Source organism: Lepidochelys kempii, chromosome 3, assembly GCF_965140285.1.
Source record: "Lepidochelys kempii isolate rLepKem1 chromosome 3, rLepKem1.hap1, whole genome shotgun sequence".
Taxonomy (NCBI): domain Eukaryota; kingdom Metazoa; phylum Chordata; order Testudines; family Cheloniidae; genus Lepidochelys; species Lepidochelys kempii.
In genome coordinates this window covers 63,454,455-63,471,188 of record NC_136382.1, presented here as the reverse complement: position 1 = coordinate 63,471,188, position 16,734 = coordinate 63,454,455, and the positions used below count along the sequence as shown (strand labels likewise).

General features: G+C 46.8%; 1 protein-coding gene across 2 annotated transcripts in view; it reads right to left on the bottom strand.

The window, feature by feature from the left end:
* Window positions 1-15,635, bottom strand: part of TTK (TTK protein kinase) — an 86,614-nt gene extending 70,979 nt beyond the window's left edge. For both annotated transcript variants that reach the window (XM_073336522.1, XM_078852124.1), the window contains exons 1-3: window positions 15,538-15,635; window positions 5,736-5,879; window positions 5,146-5,371 (exon numbers count right to left, since the gene is read on the bottom strand). In XM_073336522.1, the coding sequence (XP_073192623.1) occupies window positions 5,146-5,371; window positions 5,736-5,877 (368 nt within the window). In that variant the 5' untranslated portion in view covers window positions 5,878-5,879; window positions 15,538-15,635. The remainder of the gene's footprint in view (window positions 1-5,145; window positions 5,372-5,735; window positions 5,880-15,537) is intronic.
* Window positions 15,636-16,734: the final 1,099 nt, after the last annotated feature.

The following is a 16,734-nucleotide window of genomic DNA, read 5'->3' as shown; positions in this document are numbered from 1 at the left end:
ATTTTTGTCAGGCATTTAACTTAGTACAGCATGACATTCTGATTAAAAAATTAGCACTATACAATATCAATAAAGCACATGTTAAATGGATTAAGAAATGGCTAACTGACAGATCTAAGAAAATACTTGTCAACGGGGAAACATCACTGAATAGGAATGTTTTTAGTGGGGTTCTGCCTGGCTTGATACTAGGCCCAAAGCTATTCAACATTTTCATCAATGATCTGGAAGTAAATATAAAAATCACTGCTTATAAAATTTGCATATGATACAAAGATGCAACAGTGGTAAACAACAAGAACAGAAATCATACAGCGTGATCTGAATCACTTGGTAAATTGGGCCCATAAAAAAAAAAAGCATATTTTAATACAGCCAAATGGGAAGTCCAGGAACAAGGACTGTAGGCCATACCTACAGAAAGGGGACCATTCTGGAAAGCAGTGATTCTCAAAAGGATTTAGGAGTCAGTGGACAAGCAACTCACCATATGCTCCCAGTGCGATGCTTTGGAGGAAAGGACTAATGTGATCCTTGGTTGTATCAATAGAGGAGTAGTGAACAGGAGTAGGAGGTGATACAGATGCTGAAATATTGTGTACGGGTCTGGTGTTCACATTTTGAAAAACCAGAGGGTACACAAAAAAATTTTGGGCTGGAGAAAATGCCCTAGGTCTGGTTTACACTACAGAGTCAAGTTGACACAAGGCACCTTATATCGACCTAACTCTGGAAGCATCTACACTTAAATTTCTCTCCCAGTGACGTAACTGCCCCACTACGCCGACTTAACTCCACCTCCATGAGCGGCACAGTCAAAGTCAATTTAATCAGGTGAATGCAGTGTCAGTGTAGACACTGTGTTGCTTATGTTGACTGTTACTGGCTTTCAGGAGCCATCCCACAATGCCCCACAGTGACAGTACAATTGATACAAGTGCTCCTGGTGAGTACACGCATCCCCGACACAAGGAGCAAAGTATTGACACACAAGTTATGCAATTAGTGCAGCGGCTGTATGCCAATGTATGTTAGGTTGACTTAATTGTGTAGTCCCAGAGCCGAACTGGACATCATGGCTTGTTCCAGGAGGTGTTGCTTCAGACATAGATTTACTGCAACATACACTCTCTTTTTGAAAAAACAGCAGATAGTGCATTTTTCTTTAATGTGCCACTCTGCCAGAGACAACAAACACAGACTACAGGGATCACTATTCTTAATAGCCACCCCGCAAGAAGGACATGTTTAAAACCTGGTGAAGGCACAGCACTAGGGTAACTAACAACAAACTACTTAAACTATTTAACTAAATAACTAAAGGGTACTACTGAGTTAAAACTATTTACAAAGCACACAGAGAAATCTCGCCGTGGCGCAGTAAACCAGTGGGAAAAAAAGGACAGGGAACTCCAACTCAGTTCCTTCTCACCGCCCGCTGCCTGTGGTGGTAGGATGCAGAATGTCCACCGACTTACGTGGGTTTTCTTGGACCAGTTCCACCTGGATTCACAGGGAATTAATCATCCCGCTAATGAACTCCTGCTATGTTTTAAAGTAATCTGGAATAGGTGAAAATGAATCAGGACAGAAGGCTTTGCCTGGTGATGCAGATGAATTGTTGCAATATAGAAAAGAGTCCTCAACCTCCAACGGTTGTTGCACCATGGGTACTAAAAGATTGGGTACCTGGGGCAGGTTGTTACCAAGCCCTGTACTAGGCACAGGACCTTCTATGTCATTGGGATGCACTGAAGAGCTTTGTTAAGACTGCTCTTGGGAACCCAATCCAGAAGCTGACAGAATGTCCCATGGGTTCCCATACGGCCATTTTTATGTATGGTATTGGGGGGTGGGGGGGAGGGAGGAAAGGGGGCAGGCAAGCACCTGGCAGACAGCCATGGTGATCTCTCTCTTGATCTGCTACTGTACTGATGACTACGACATGTGCTAGATTTTGCCACTGAAGAATGAGTGGGAGCTAGTCTAGATCTTCTCTTCAGTAAACAGACACACAGCTCCTCCTCTGAATCCAACAAACAGAAACAGCAGTCTCTGTGAGACAGTGATCTCAAACTCACCATGAGGGCCACATGAGGATTAGTACATTGGCCCGAGGGCTGCATCACTGAAACCTTTTCATACAACGATACAAAAGTATAGTCAAAAATGAAAAAAATGAAGGGTAATATAGTATGCTATTAAAAGTCAATGTATTAACTTTTTTAAAACTGTAACGCAAAGAGGGGTTTTAACAAAATATGAACACCTGTAACTATTCCTTATATGGTCAGTAACACTGATGATTATCTACATTAACAGTCTATTAGCATAGCTGTAATGGCAGGAACTTTTTAAAGTAACTATTCAGACAAAATACGTTGCCACTTTTAACAAACGTTCTTCCCAACTACTCACAGCAAAGAATCATACATGCCGAACTTCATACCTCAGACTGCTCATCTAGTCCGTGAGGCCCCGCCCCTTCCCTGACCCCATTCCAATCCCTTCCCCAAATTCCCCGCCCCAACTCCACCCCCTCCCCGCCTCCTCCCCTGAGCACGCTACATCCCCGCTCCTCCTTCCCTCCCTCCCTCCCGGAAAGTCCTAAGCACCGCCAAACAGCTGTTTGACGGTGGGAAGCACTGAGAGGTAGGTGGAAGAGGGGGGACGCAGCGCACTCAGGGGGAGGGAGGGGAGCTTGGCTGCCAGTGCAGTCGGCGCCTATGGCAGGCCGCAGGAAATAACTACAGCCCACGGGCCACGTGTTTGAGACTCCTGCTGTGAGATGTAGCTGTATGTACAGCTCAGTGGTTTGAGCATTGGCCTGCTAAACCCAGGGTTGTGAGTTCAATCCTTGAGGGGGCCATTTAGGGATCTGGGGCAAAAATTGGGGATTGGTCCTGCTTTGAGCAGGGGGTTGGACTAGATGACCTCCTGTGGTCCCTTCCAACCCTGATATTCTATGATTCTATCTTCAGAACCGGTACAAGAGATTTAAGCCTCACTGGTACTGCATGTCTTGAAGTTGGTACTACAGATTTCCTGACCATAGAAGTAAAAGTATCTGATGGGATTGGTACCAAGCAGGGGAGCCCAGTACCAAAAAAATGCACTAACTGTGGTACCGACTGCATGACTTGAGCAGAATTTCAATATTCTGCCATAGTAGACGGTTTGTATGGATTCCCCTAAGTAAGTTCTTTGCCATTGCATCAGCTACTGCTGTCATCGGTAGCAAAATTGCTTGTGGCAGTGCTAAAGTTGGTGCTTCAACTAATAGTCTCACTTGTGCTGGCCTCGATGTTACCTCAGGAGGTACCAAGTCAATGACTAAGCTTCCTGTAGAAGTCCAACCATTGGTAACAACAAGCTGCGAGTCTCCACACACACTCTAACCTTGCTACACAATGGTTTCCTGAAGACTTACTGAAGCTTCACAGTGTCCCAAGTGCCCTTTAGAAGAGGAACTCTCTTTTGCTTTTGAAGTCAGATTTCATCCTGAGACTGACTTGTGGCTCTTACAATGTGTTCTCGGAGAAGGAAAACACTTCTTCTCCAGTTGCAGAATCTCTGACCCCACACAGCAGAAAGAGCCATAGGAGAACCACTTGAGGCCAAGAGAGAAGTGCTGGGTCTGGACAACCCAGGTCCAAGGAGGGAAGCATGGTACACTCCATGAGGTAGTCTCTCAACCTAATGTTCCTGGACTTCTGGGTCCTCTTTTTAAAAGATCTACAAATAGAGCACCTATCTCTAATATGTCCCTGGCCAAGACAAAGCAGGCAGCAGGTATAAGGGTCACTAACAGGTTGAGACCCTGCACATGAAACAGTGCTTGAAACCAAGCGACTTGGGAATAACCAAGCTCCTTGTACCAAGCAAAAACAAGCTTGGAAAAGTAAACATAAAAAACCTTTACAAAAACAGAAATGAAATATTGCCAAGGGGGAAAAAAAACCCATGCATACCCTAAACTACTATTTATAATATGAAGAAAAAGCTTTCCCCAGAGGAGAAAAGGAAACCTTGAGCAACAGTCCACAGACAGCACCACAGGTAGCAAGAAGGAACTGAAGAGAGCATGGGGGCAACTCCACCCTTTACACCCTCAGCTGGATGTAAGAAGTGCATAGCACATGTGCTGCCCTGATAGGTACCACTAGGGAAAACTCTGGCTAGACACACTAGTACATTAGACACACACACACACACACACAGAGAGAGAGAATAGACAGTGCAGTCTCTCAAAGAAGAACCAGCCCCTTCCACTTCTGTTTCACTGAGAATAAGTTAAGGGACTATTCATTAGCTTCATTTTATTGGGTAAAGTTATATTCTGGTAATTGACTTGTCTTTGTTTCTGTGATATCAGTAAGAAAAATAACAGTGCCTCTCATTCTGGAACACTTGAGGCTGGCAGGCTTGGATAATGTTTTTCTGAAAGATGCATTACTGTTAAATAGATAACCTGCCCTACTGAGAAGTAAGTTGCAACCGCAACACAAAAGTTATGTTAAGTGGGTTCTAAAATTCCAAAGAGAGAAAAAGCATGGCTTTTGAGGTGAATAGGTTAAAATACAACTCAGCATTATTACCCACAATACAGAGTTGAGGTGAAACTTGTTAAACTTACAAGTTTCCTATTTTTTTTGTACTTGCACATAATATTTAAGTTTACACAAAATAGGGGTGAAGGGGAAGGAAAGAATGGGAGGTCTCCTCATATCATTTTCAACCTTCCTCACACATACAATCCAAGTAAAAGAAAATTATTTTTAAGCAAGTGTTATTGAAAGTAATGTAACAGACTAATATTTTGGTGAGATTTGGTGTGCTCCCCGTCCCCCATCCCTATGTGTTAAAAATAAGCTGATCAATCATACTCATCGGTATATAAGAAAATATGCCATCTGTGTCACAATAAGTAGGTTTACATTAGTCATTTATCCTGCACAAGCAGTAAGTTTCTAATGGTCCTAGGTGCCCTCTAATTATAAGTTAAATAACATTAATGTTAATAGAAGTATTTATTTGCCCTAAGGGCAAAAGAGACTTTTGTTAACTGTGTCTATTTTGCCATTGGTAAAATTCAGAAGTCTTCTTTTGGAGTTTTCTTATTGTAAATTGGTGATTGGTACTTACGCTTTCAACTCAGCAAATCTCACTAGGATCCGAGCATAGTTCTCATTTTGACTGTGTTTTTCTGCAGGTAGTGCAGCAACTGCTTGACTGTAACGACCAATCAATCTATTCAATAGACTAATATCAGTCTGAGGTATACCCTTTTTTTCCAATTTAAGCAAGAAACTCAGCCAGTCTTCCGGATTATTTGCAGTCATCATAATTTGATTAACAGTGCCAGAGTTATCTAAGAAAAAAAGCAACAACCAAATACATTCTTAGGTTTATGGTTATAAATACATACATACATACACACACACACACAATATGAACACTAAATGAAAGGGGGGAAATGTCAATATTTGCAAAAAATTCTAAATATGAGTAATCTACAAACAAGTGCAGTTACTGAAAGAAAGGATCTAAGCAGCGTTATCAAGGTGGGCTGAAATTTGTCACTTGTTTTGGGCATCACTTTTTAGTCTTAAAAAGACTGTAAAAAGAAAATACTGAAATAGATTAAACTGTTTTTGTTTAATAGTTCTCAGATTAGTTGACTTTAGCATCAATTGCAGGAAGAGTGAAAATGCAGATTAAGAAAAAAAACATACCTGTTGTATCAGCTGAGACTTTAGTAAAATTAAGCTCATCAGTAACATTGTCTTCATTTTTATATTTATTTTTTAGGTCTCTGACTCGATTCATGATTGAAGCAATTGTCAGTCCTCTTTCGCTTAAATCCTCCTCCTCCATTTCTAGACACAGATAAAAGACAGGGTAACTACTGCAGAGTTCTGTTGCAGTCAAGGTACAAGTGAAAGCATCTGTAGCAAACAGCCGTTAAAGCCTGAGAGATTTCCTCATGTACATTTTGAAGATTAAGACCATTCCATATCTACCATACTTATTTCAGCAAAAGCTAAAAACTTCTGTTATCAAGGCAATTTTAATTATACTCCTGAAACAAGTTACTTGTTACTAGTTTGTTAATGGTATGTACAACCTAGCATTACTTTTTCCCTGAATATACACAAACAAGTATTTAAAAGCGTTCTTTGAATGAAGGGTGTGCAATGCTGTTCAACAACATAGCACTTCGAAATTTTTCAGGGCAATTTATTCTTTGATGGATTTGACTCAATAGTTCATTTTAATTGAATGTTACCATCTAAAAAAGTGCAATTAAAAAAGATCTGATGCCATTAAGTGAAATAAACACATATACAAATATTTTTTTAAACACAAACACACATTTCAAAGTATTTGGTTGTTATGGTTCCTGCAGACACTTGGCTTTACAGTGCTGTAAGATTCCAAGGTGCTTTACAAGAATATTACAAGACAGATCCCTCTCCCAAAGTTGCAGCCTAAATAAGACATTATACAGACAGTATGCCTTGAGACAGCAATTTAAAGCTGAAAGCTACTAATATTTGTTGCTATGCTCTGGAGTGCAGTGCTTGTAATGCTAGGAGGTGATTGTGAAGGGTGCAGACGATGCACTATGAAGGCTTAAGAAAATTGCTTGTTGCTTTGCAGGGCTCTGTTTGCTTTCAATTAATAGAATAAAGATGGTTTTCAAACCGAAACAATTTTTTTATTGAAAAACAACAACCGAAGGGGAGAGAGACAAAACAAACACATCAGCACTGTGGTGGATGGAGGAAAGGGAGGATCCCAGGAGGAGGTGGGGTCCTGGGACGGTTAAAGATTTGTGTATGTCCAGGTTTCATATCCAATCTTCTCCTTTGGAGTACAGTGCAGCAGGTACTGTACTTCAGCAGGGCTAAACTGCAGAGGGTGTTGAGTGCAGTGGGTACGGGGAGTCTGCAGTGCTGGACTGTGACAGGAGAGGATTGGAATGCAGCAGGTACAGACTGGAGCCAGGAGGTTGATAAGGGTGTTTTGGCGGTGTCTGGGGTGCATGTGAGAAAGAGTTTTGCGACAGCTGCTGCAGGGGAGGGCAGGTGCGGAGCTGCTTGGTTTGCAGTGCTAGTAGCGCCTGGAGAGTGTTCACTTGGGGCTCCATAACGTTTAAGAGCCGCTCTGTGGCTTCGTTCTGGCATGCCACTTTCTCCTTTCAGTCCCTATTCTTGCTGTCCCGCCACTCCTTCAATTCTTGTTTTTCAGCCATGCAGTGCATCATAACATCACGCAGAGTCCTCTTTAGTTCTTCCTGGCTTAATTCTGCACAGCCATTCAGCTGGCAATAATAAAGAGGGAAGCTGGACTCCCAAGGTCATATCTGTGAAGCCAAAATGCAACATTTTACAGAAGCAGTATTGTTTGCAAAACACAGACCACTGATTCAGTGATTTAAAACACAGCCACTATTCACATACCTGTCACTAACTGGCTGACCCCAAGCAAGCACTCATGAGCCACAAGACCCCCAAAATAGTGAGTAACCGCAGGGGCGGTGAAATCAGTGTTCCAGGACTGTACTGTACACTGAGCACGTGGCTCTTGGGGAGAGCCAGTACTGGGGGGTTGGGGTAGGGTGGGGGGCTTATCATTCCTGTCCCCACATTTTCCACAGGCTGCATTCGTTATGGAAGATATCTCACTGCTAAAGGTAAGCAGGGAATCAAGGGAGGGTCTTCTCCAAGACTGCGGCTTCTGCCCTGGCCCTTATGTGGCTCGCCTGTGTGCGGCAATGGTCCTCCGACCCCCCACCACCACCCTGTGACAGTAGAGTGGTGCGTGAAAGTTGCCCTTAATGGGGCAAGAAACAAAGCAGCTCAGCCAAAGAACCTGCAGCAGTGGATTGCCCAGTACCTCCATGAGAGTTTCCTGGAGAGCTCTGAGGCAGATTCCCATGAAGTGAGGGAGTCAATCAACAATCTGTTCTGCCTCTCAGACTAGGCACGTGGTGGTACGCACATCATACAGACACAAGCCTGCTTTCTGCAACCCTCCTGCCTCCAACAACTCGCTTCAGCAATTCCCAAAATCAAAGCCACTTACCAGGGACCTCCTCTCCAGTTTGTGCTTCGCCAAGCTCCGACAGCTGTGACTGGCTAGCCTCCTCTGGGGTAGAGAAGAGGTCCTGGCTGCGTGCATCTCTGACCTCCAAGTCCTCTCTGCCTCTGGGTCCCCTGAACCCCTCCTCATCCAAGATTTCCTCCTCCTGGCTCGGTCCACTCTCGACTGGCACACAAGTCACTGAAGTATCCATGGTGGCCTTCGCAGTGGAGGTGGGGTCGCCACCGAGCACCACGTCCAGCTCTTTGTAGAACCAGCAGCTCATGGGCACAGCACCAGAGCAGCAGTTTCCTCCTGTGCCTTGTGGTAGGCATTCCATAGATCCTTCACTGTGACCCTGCACTGCAGTGTGTCCCGGTCATGGCCCCTTTCTGCCATGCATCGTAAAATCTGTCCATAGGTATCATAATTCCTACAGCTGGAGCGCAGCTGAGACTGGACAGCCTCCTCTCCCCAAATGCTGATGAGGTCCAGCAACTCGGCATTGCTCCAAGCAGGGAATCGCCTGGTACGTGGAGCAGGCATGGCCACCCGGAAAGATGTGCTGAGACCACTGCACGCGTCACCGAGCAAACAGGAAGGGGACTTTCAAAATTCCAAGGAATTTAAGGGGTGGGGCTCATGGTTGGTCACCTGAGGGCAGGGGAGTAGAGTTCAAACCGATGACCAGACAGGCAAGAACAGGCATTGTGGGACACCTCCCAGAGGCCAATCGCAGTGCTGAAGTTGATCAGCGTGTCTACACCGGCACCGCGGCTCTGTAGCCCTGGCGCATAAAGCTGCATACCTGTCGTCAGGGTGATTTTTTTTTTTTTTAAACAGATCTGCAACTGTGCAGTTTCTATGCACTAAGTGGCTTGGTAGTGTGTACACCTTGGGAGTTTCAACGCAGAAAGCTACTTTACTGTGCAGAAACTTGCCAGTGTAGACAAGAGCGGAGTCATGTTTCCATCAGAAGGCATTGTACGTACAATGGTTAAAAGTAACCCCCTAAAATACTATACCATAGAGGGGGAAAACACAGCTTATTTTCCAGTTTTGTTTGAATATTGCTTACTTTGACAGCTTAATTTTAAAAGGGCCAAGTTTCTCCTAAACCTGTTTTCCCATATTGTTAAGATTAGTTCGCCTGATGGAACAAAGTTACAATATTTTCTGAAACTAGGGGCAGTGCCTTAATGATTGGCCACAGATTTTGTCTTGTGGCACAGAGACCAGGTCATGTAAAAAAAATCACTGCCTCCAACATTGTCATAAGATGTGGCAATGTTACAGCCACTGGCCCTCTTCCTTCTCAGAGAAGTTGCCACTTGATAACCATGAAGAAAATGCTGGCAAACATTCCAATATCAAGACAGATAATTAGAACCTTTCATCCCCAATTAGAACCCTCCCACCATGGTCAGAACCCAAATGTTTCTTTGCACCACCACCATCTATCTATGTTGGGTTCTTCTACCCATACCCTTGAAAATGAAATCACACAGAGCTGTGAAAGTTCTATGGAAAAAGCCTCCAGTTTCCATGACCCACCATGCTGAATTAGCTGACAAAATGAATAGCCTATAAAAGGCTTTTACTAAAATATAAAGAGTCATGAGTTATTCAGTTTATTGTTTACTAAACAAAAAACAAAACAAAAAAACCCAGACCACTTGTTCAAGAGTTCTTGTGAATCTGACACCACTGTTGTCAGTTTGATACAGAATTCAGATACAGAATGTCTCAAAATATACAGGTCCCTATTCACGTAAAAAAAAAAAATATCCTCAAGTGGTTTTAACTGGTTAAGAAATAACCCCTTTCAAAAACCAAAATGCATTTTTTGGAATTGCAGTTCAGTCTGTATTATGGTACACACTTTCTTTCATTCACCTCTCATCTCTTTTCTATGGTCACTGCTACATCTTGTGTCAAATTACATTTGAGTGTTTCAGGACAAGGGCTGTTCTACTGTGCTCTTGAACGGTAATTAGCACAATGGCACCCTGATCTTGACTGCTTGTCACAGGTTCCGCTGTAAAACAAAGTAATAAAACAGCAACAACTGCACACTACATAGAAAGTAAGGCAAGAGGAAGAAAAGAGAAGCTTTTGAAGGTCATGAGCAACAAGCACACTGTCGACTTAAGAACATGAAGTAACAAAAACTCGTTTGTTCAATATTTATTTTGTTTAAGATGTACCTATCCACAGTTCATTACTAATCAAGATTAAAAGATAAACTTTCATACAGTAACTTGCCAATTCAAATCAGTCCAACTCCCAAAATATAGAATACAAGGAAAACCTCCCACATCTGACTACTCAATAGCCTGCAACTCACCCTCATCCCAGATGGATGGAAAAATAAGTGGACCTCTCAGAATCTCAAAGGGACAAAATCCAGGTTTAGCCTGGTGGTTAGAGTGGAAAGCAAGTTCCAGAGTTGAAGATCCTTCATAGAGAATACCCTGCCACCAGCCTCCATCCACTTAAAGCCAGAGAGCTATTAGCTCAATGGCCCCTCCCAATTGCAACTGTGGCATTAGCAAAGTTAGACATGGTCTCAAAGAAAGGGCTGTTATGCCCAGGTTAAGCTCCCAACACCTATAAAATACTTATAAAAGGCCAGCATCTATGATAACCTCTTACAGGCTAACTCCCCATAACTTGCCTTCACATGGCCGAGATATTTGCACTAACAGTGCGGGGAGGAGAGGATGTGAACATTGAGTATCTGGCAGTTTTCCCTCTAATTTTTCCTACCCATATGCAGAATTAATTTTGTTATGTGCACCAATGTGGAGATGATGTGTGACACATCGCCTTCATATTGGTGCACATAACAAAATTCATGTGGTGGGGCCAAGGAGTTCAGAGTGTGGAAGGGGGCTCAGGGCCAGGGCAGAGGGTTGGGGTGCAGGCTCTTGGGTGGGGCCAGGGATGAGGGGCTCAGAGCTGGGGCAGAGGGTTGGGGTGCGGGGGTGTGAGGGCTCCAGCTAAGGGTGCAGGCTCCGGGGTGTGGCTCGGGATGAGGGGCTCAGGTTTGGAGCAGAGGGTAGAGGTACAGACTCTGGGGTGGGGCCAGGGATGTGGGGTTTGGGATGCAGGAGGGTGCTCCGGAGCGTTCCTCTTCCCAGCCCAGGTTAGCGAGCAGCCCAGCTCTAATGAGCCCCGGGAGCTTCTCCCTGTCAGGCAGGTGACTGCAACCCCCCGCAACTCCCCCCCAAAAGCCAGCAGCTTGGCGAGTAACTCCCTGGTTGCACTGAACCACTTTCCCCTTTGCACGCCTGGCTGGGAAGGCGCGTTAAAGCAAAGTAGGCAGCGACTCTGCTCTACAGCCCAGCCAGCTCACGGGTGCCCCTATGGCCACCAATGAGCGTTTCAACTCACAAGAAGCAATTAGCTCCCCCATCCCAAGTCCCCGTAGCAGAGGCCAGGGAAGGCGTGGAAACCCGCTGCCTTCTGCCCACTGGGACCAACCACGGCCAGAGAGACTAAGCTGCTTCCACTGCCTCCACTGCCCACCAGCACCAGGGAGCACAATACCTCCAATCTCTGAGACCACCACTAGCCCCAGGCCCCTCCTGCAGCCTCTGGACACTAGATCAGCAGCCCCAGCCCTCTCCTGCAGCCTATGGGCACGAGATCACTGGCTCCAGCCCCCAGGCACGAGATCACCAGCCTCCTTCCCCCTCCTGCAGCCCCCAGGGGCGAGATCACCGGCTCCAGTCCCCTCCTGCACCCCCAGGGGCAAGATCACCAGCTCCAGTCCCCTCCTGCAGCTTCTGGGCTGAGGGGAGAGGCACATCTCCCTACCGCAGCAGCTCCAGGGCTGAGATCGCAGGATAGGCGCCCCTCCCCGCCCAACAAGTCTGGACCGCAGCTGGGTCAGGCCGTGGCAGGGGCGCCCCAGCCGTGGCAGGTCCAGCCCGGGGTTCGGACCATCCCTCCCCCAGCAGGTTGAGGGCTGGGTTAGGTGGGGGCCAGGGAGGGGCACCCAACCCTGGCAGGTCCCGGGGCGGGTTCCCTGAGCACCTGCATGGCGCTAAATAGGCTGCTGCATGGCCCTGCAGCCACGCAGCTTACAGGGAACTTAGGTATCTGGTACCCTTAACCGTACAGCTTATGGGAGGGGGAGTTCTTTAGCCCAGGAAGGCATCCTACCTTGGAGAAGGTGGGAAGAAAATGAGCATGTGTGACACTGCACTCCAAATATTCTTCACAGTGATATTATATGATTATGACATAATCAATGTATTTTATGCAAGATAAGTCATGTGAGACGTCATTGGAAAGGTTATGATTTGCTGAATATGATTATCCTATTTGTATGCATGTATCATTTTTGTATCTGAAGTTATGAATATTGACTATGTATCTGTATTTCAAATGTAGTTACACCTGGGTAACGCCCACTAGACAAGATGTTTTCAGTCTAGACAACTGGTGGGCAAGGGCCATTAGGGAAAACAATAAGCCCTAGGAAAAGCTTATCTCCCACCTGGGGAGCCTTCCTGAGAAGGCTACAGACAGCCTGTAAATAATGACTGCTATGAATCTACAAACGACACGTGATGTGTCCACATGTCTCTGGATTCCATTTTGGGATATTAGTGTTTTTCCACAGATTGGTCTGGGAACCAAGCTTTGAAACAAAGAGTTCCCACTATATGCAAAAGCTATATAAGGCGGGGAGACACATCACCTGGTGTTCTTCGCTTCCTACCCAAGAAGACTCCTGGAAACACTTTAGGAACAAAGACTGAACTGGGGAAGTGTTGGACCCAGGCTAAAGGGATTTTTAGCCTGTGAATGGAACATCTCGGGATTCCAAGCTATAAGCAAGTGCAGCTTACCCCTTAAGAATCTGTAGCCTGCTTGTACAATCTCTTAGGGTGAGAATCTGCTATTCATATCCAATCTATTTAGTATATTAAGTTTAGTTTGCGTTTTTTGTTTATTTGCTAGGTAATCTATTTTGATCTGTTTGCTATCCCTTATAATTAGTTAAAATCTATCTTTTGTAGTTAATAAACTTGTTTTTGCTTTATCTAAACTAGTCTGAGAGAATCATAACTCAAAGGCAAAAGGCTGTTGCATATTCCTCTCCACATGGAGGGAGGAGGCAAATTTTATGAACTTATGCTGTAGAGTTCCCTGTGCAGGGCAAGTTGGTATAATTTTGGGTTTATACTCCAGAGGGGATGGGTGCCCGAGGAGCTAGTAGTTGCCCTAGCTGTAGCCTTCCCATGCAGGGGCTGGTCAGAGCGCCTGCATATAACTGCAGCTGGATGTGTCCCTACCTGTATGTATGCTGGTGAAAGTGCAGGCTGGAGCCTGGAGGGCTTTGCAACTTGTCACAACAGTACAGGGTAAGAGGGAGCCCAGGCTGGTGGGTCAGGGAGTCTCAGTGGGACCCCAGTTCCAGTGACATCTCGGGGGGAACCCATCACAGCATGTACTTAGTCTAACTGGGTAAAGGCCCTGTCATTGCGGTGTAAATCAGGGACATCAGCGGATACCAATAAAACCTATAATGTGAAAGACTTGTTTTGGTTTTTTGATGGTGAATTACCAAAGGGCAGTAGTACATGCCAGTTATAAAGAAGGGTGACACTGGCCTGTATTGCTTTTCCTTCAGGGACTACAGTGGGAGAATGTTTCAGCCTTATGATAGTAGATCACCTGCCTCAAGCCTGGCAGCCCCAAGCCAATAGGATTTCTGGTTGCTGGCATCTAAACTGTCCTCTAGACTTGGTTCTGGGCCCTGGGGGGCTGTGAGCAGGTTTCAGGGCATCCGCCAGGCAGGGCCAACATTAGACTCACTGGAGCCCAGGCCAGAAAGCTGAAGTTTCACTGCATGGAGCTGAAGCCTGGGGCCCTCAGCCCTGCTACCTCGGGCAGAAGCCGAAGACTGAGTATTGTACCTTTATGGGGCGCCCTGTGGCATGAGGCCATGGGAAACTGCCCCGCTTGGTACCCACTAATGCCAGACCTGGCTTTTATATACAGAAAAACAATTGTTGTGACATAGGTGGGCCCTGGAGTTTTTATAGCATGTGCGGTGCTCAGAAAGGAAAAGGTTGAGAACCACTGCTCTAGAGCAGTAGGTCTCAACCTATTTACCATTGTAGGCCACATATGAGGCTCTCTATTACTGATGCAAAATAGTAAACAGTTAACCGCTAAGCATTAGTCTTACCGGTTAACCACCCTAACCCTTAACCCCAGCCATGGCGATGCCAGCCCCGGACCGGGCGGCCAGAGCCACCCTAGCCCCAGCGATTAGTCAATATAATTTTAATAGTTAAAGAAGTTAACTGTTTAAAACAATATTTACATCCCTACTCTCTATGGGTAATGTGTGCCACATCCACACTATATACCTGTAAGGCTCTGAAGGTGTCACGTGGGCCACAGCTGCGTGCTGATTGGGCTACAAGCAGCTCACAAATTGAGAACCACAGCTTAAAGAGAGTCAAGGCAGGTCTACACTACAAACTTGCATCAGCGTAGCTGCCCTGATACGAGTCCAATTTAAAGTGTCTGCCATGTTTGCAATATCACTATATGCACCTCAACAAGGCTCTGATTAAGAGTTCCCACCAAGACTTGGAGGCTCCAGCGGACACAACAAAATGAAGCATATTATACCACTTTTCTGTCAAAAACAGTGTATTCCTAGGCGCAATATAACATCATTACTTAGGACAGGACAGATAAAGCCCTAAACTGTTTGGGCTCAGGATAGCCAAGGGACCATTTCATTTGTCATGTATTGCTGCTACAGTTGAGGTCCTTTTGCTTTTGTTCTGCATTTGTACAGCATCTAGCACAACCGTCCATCCCTAGGGTTCCTATGTGCTACACAATACAAATAATAAAGAGCCGGACTCTGATTTGTACAGTGGGATGGGAGGCGTGGATACAGGCAGGGGAGACCCAAGGACTAGCCCTACATCAGCCTTCTTGTTATACCAGAGACGAAACCAGCTGCAGCCCTGACATAACGGTTGTAGGTTACAAGTCACCAGGGCGAGCTCCCTCACACAGGCTCCGCAGGGAGCGCCCCGCCTCTGCACCCCAAGATGCTCCCGCAGAGCCCAAGGAGAGGCCGCTGCGTCTCAAGCTGGAGACGGGGGCAAGCTGAAGAGCAGCGCCAGGCTTCCGCGGCGGCCTCAGGCGTCAAAGGCGCCGTTCGCCACGTTGGTGCACAAGGCGCTGCGCGGGCGGCTCGCAGCCAGTCCGAGCGGCTGGCGAGAGGAACCAAGGCGACAGCCAGCCCCGCGCCCCCGCCAGGAGAGCCTCCGTGGGCGGGGGAACAGGCCGCACTCCGGACACCCGACCCCACAGAAACTCTCGTCCTCCGGCAATGACTGCCACCGCCGCCCCCCGGAGCCCGCCCCCGAGGGCAGCAAGAGCCGTTGGGGGAGCTGCACTCACCGCCGAGCGGGCCGCTGCGCCGAGGCAGGAGGTTATGAGCGGGCGACCTGAGGCGGAGGAAACGGCGCGCCGCCGCGCTCTGTGTTTGAATATCGTCACCGCCCAACAAGCGGGCCTCGGATTGGCGGGTTCGGCTCTAGGGTGCGGATACAATTTAGTTCCGATTGGACAAGAGGCTCTTTTGAGCCGCTCCCTCGTCCCGCCCCCTACAAGAGAGAAGAAGCCCCAGCGGAAAAGTTAGACGTTCCAACCGCCACTAATCCTCCGCGGTGCAACTAGTCTCCTTCCGCTGCTCCACAGCCCCAGCCCCCCCACCCACCGTGTCCAGGCGCTGCTTCGTCTCCCTCCGCTTCAGCCCGGCCCATGGCGCGGGCGCCGCCCCCTGCCCGCCTCAGGGCAGCCGCATAGCCGACTCCGCCTGCTGAAGGGCTGCTTTCAGCCCCGCCAGCGCCTCTCTGCCGGCGGCCGGGCTAAGGCACTCGGAGCCCTGGGGGTATGCAGCCTCATTCACACGCTGCAGAAACAGCCACGTGACCCTTCCCCCTCACCACCTGAAAGGTTAATTAAATACAGGGAGTAAAGGGGCTATCATGCAAGGTGTGTTGTTCACCAGAGGTAGCTCATCATGCCACAGGAACCTGATTTCTTCCCTTGAGGCAATAACTTGAATCATAGAAGATTAGGGTTGGAAGGGACCTCAGGAGGTCATCTAGTCCAACCCCCTGCTCAAAACAGGACCAACACCAACTAAATCGTCCCAGCCAGGACTTTATCAAACTGGGCCTTAAAAACCTCTAAGGATGGAGATTCCACCACCTCCCTAGGTAACCCATTCCAGTGCTTCACCACCATCCTAGTGAAATAATGTTTCCTAATCTCCAACCTAGACCTCCCCCACTGCAACTTGAGACCATTGCTCCTTGTTCTGTCATCTGCCACCACTGAGAACAGCCTGGCTCCATCCTCTTTGGTATCCCCCTTCAGGTAGTTGAAGACTGCTATCAAATTCCCCCCCCCCATTCTTCTCCTCTGCACTCTAAAACAAGCCAAGTTCCCACAGCCTCTCCTCGTAAGTCATAAAAAGAAAAGGAGTACTTGTAGCACCTTAGAGACTAACCAATTTATTTGAGCATAAGCTTTCGTGAGCTATAGCTCACTTCATCGGATGCATACTGTGGAAAATACAGAAGATGTTTT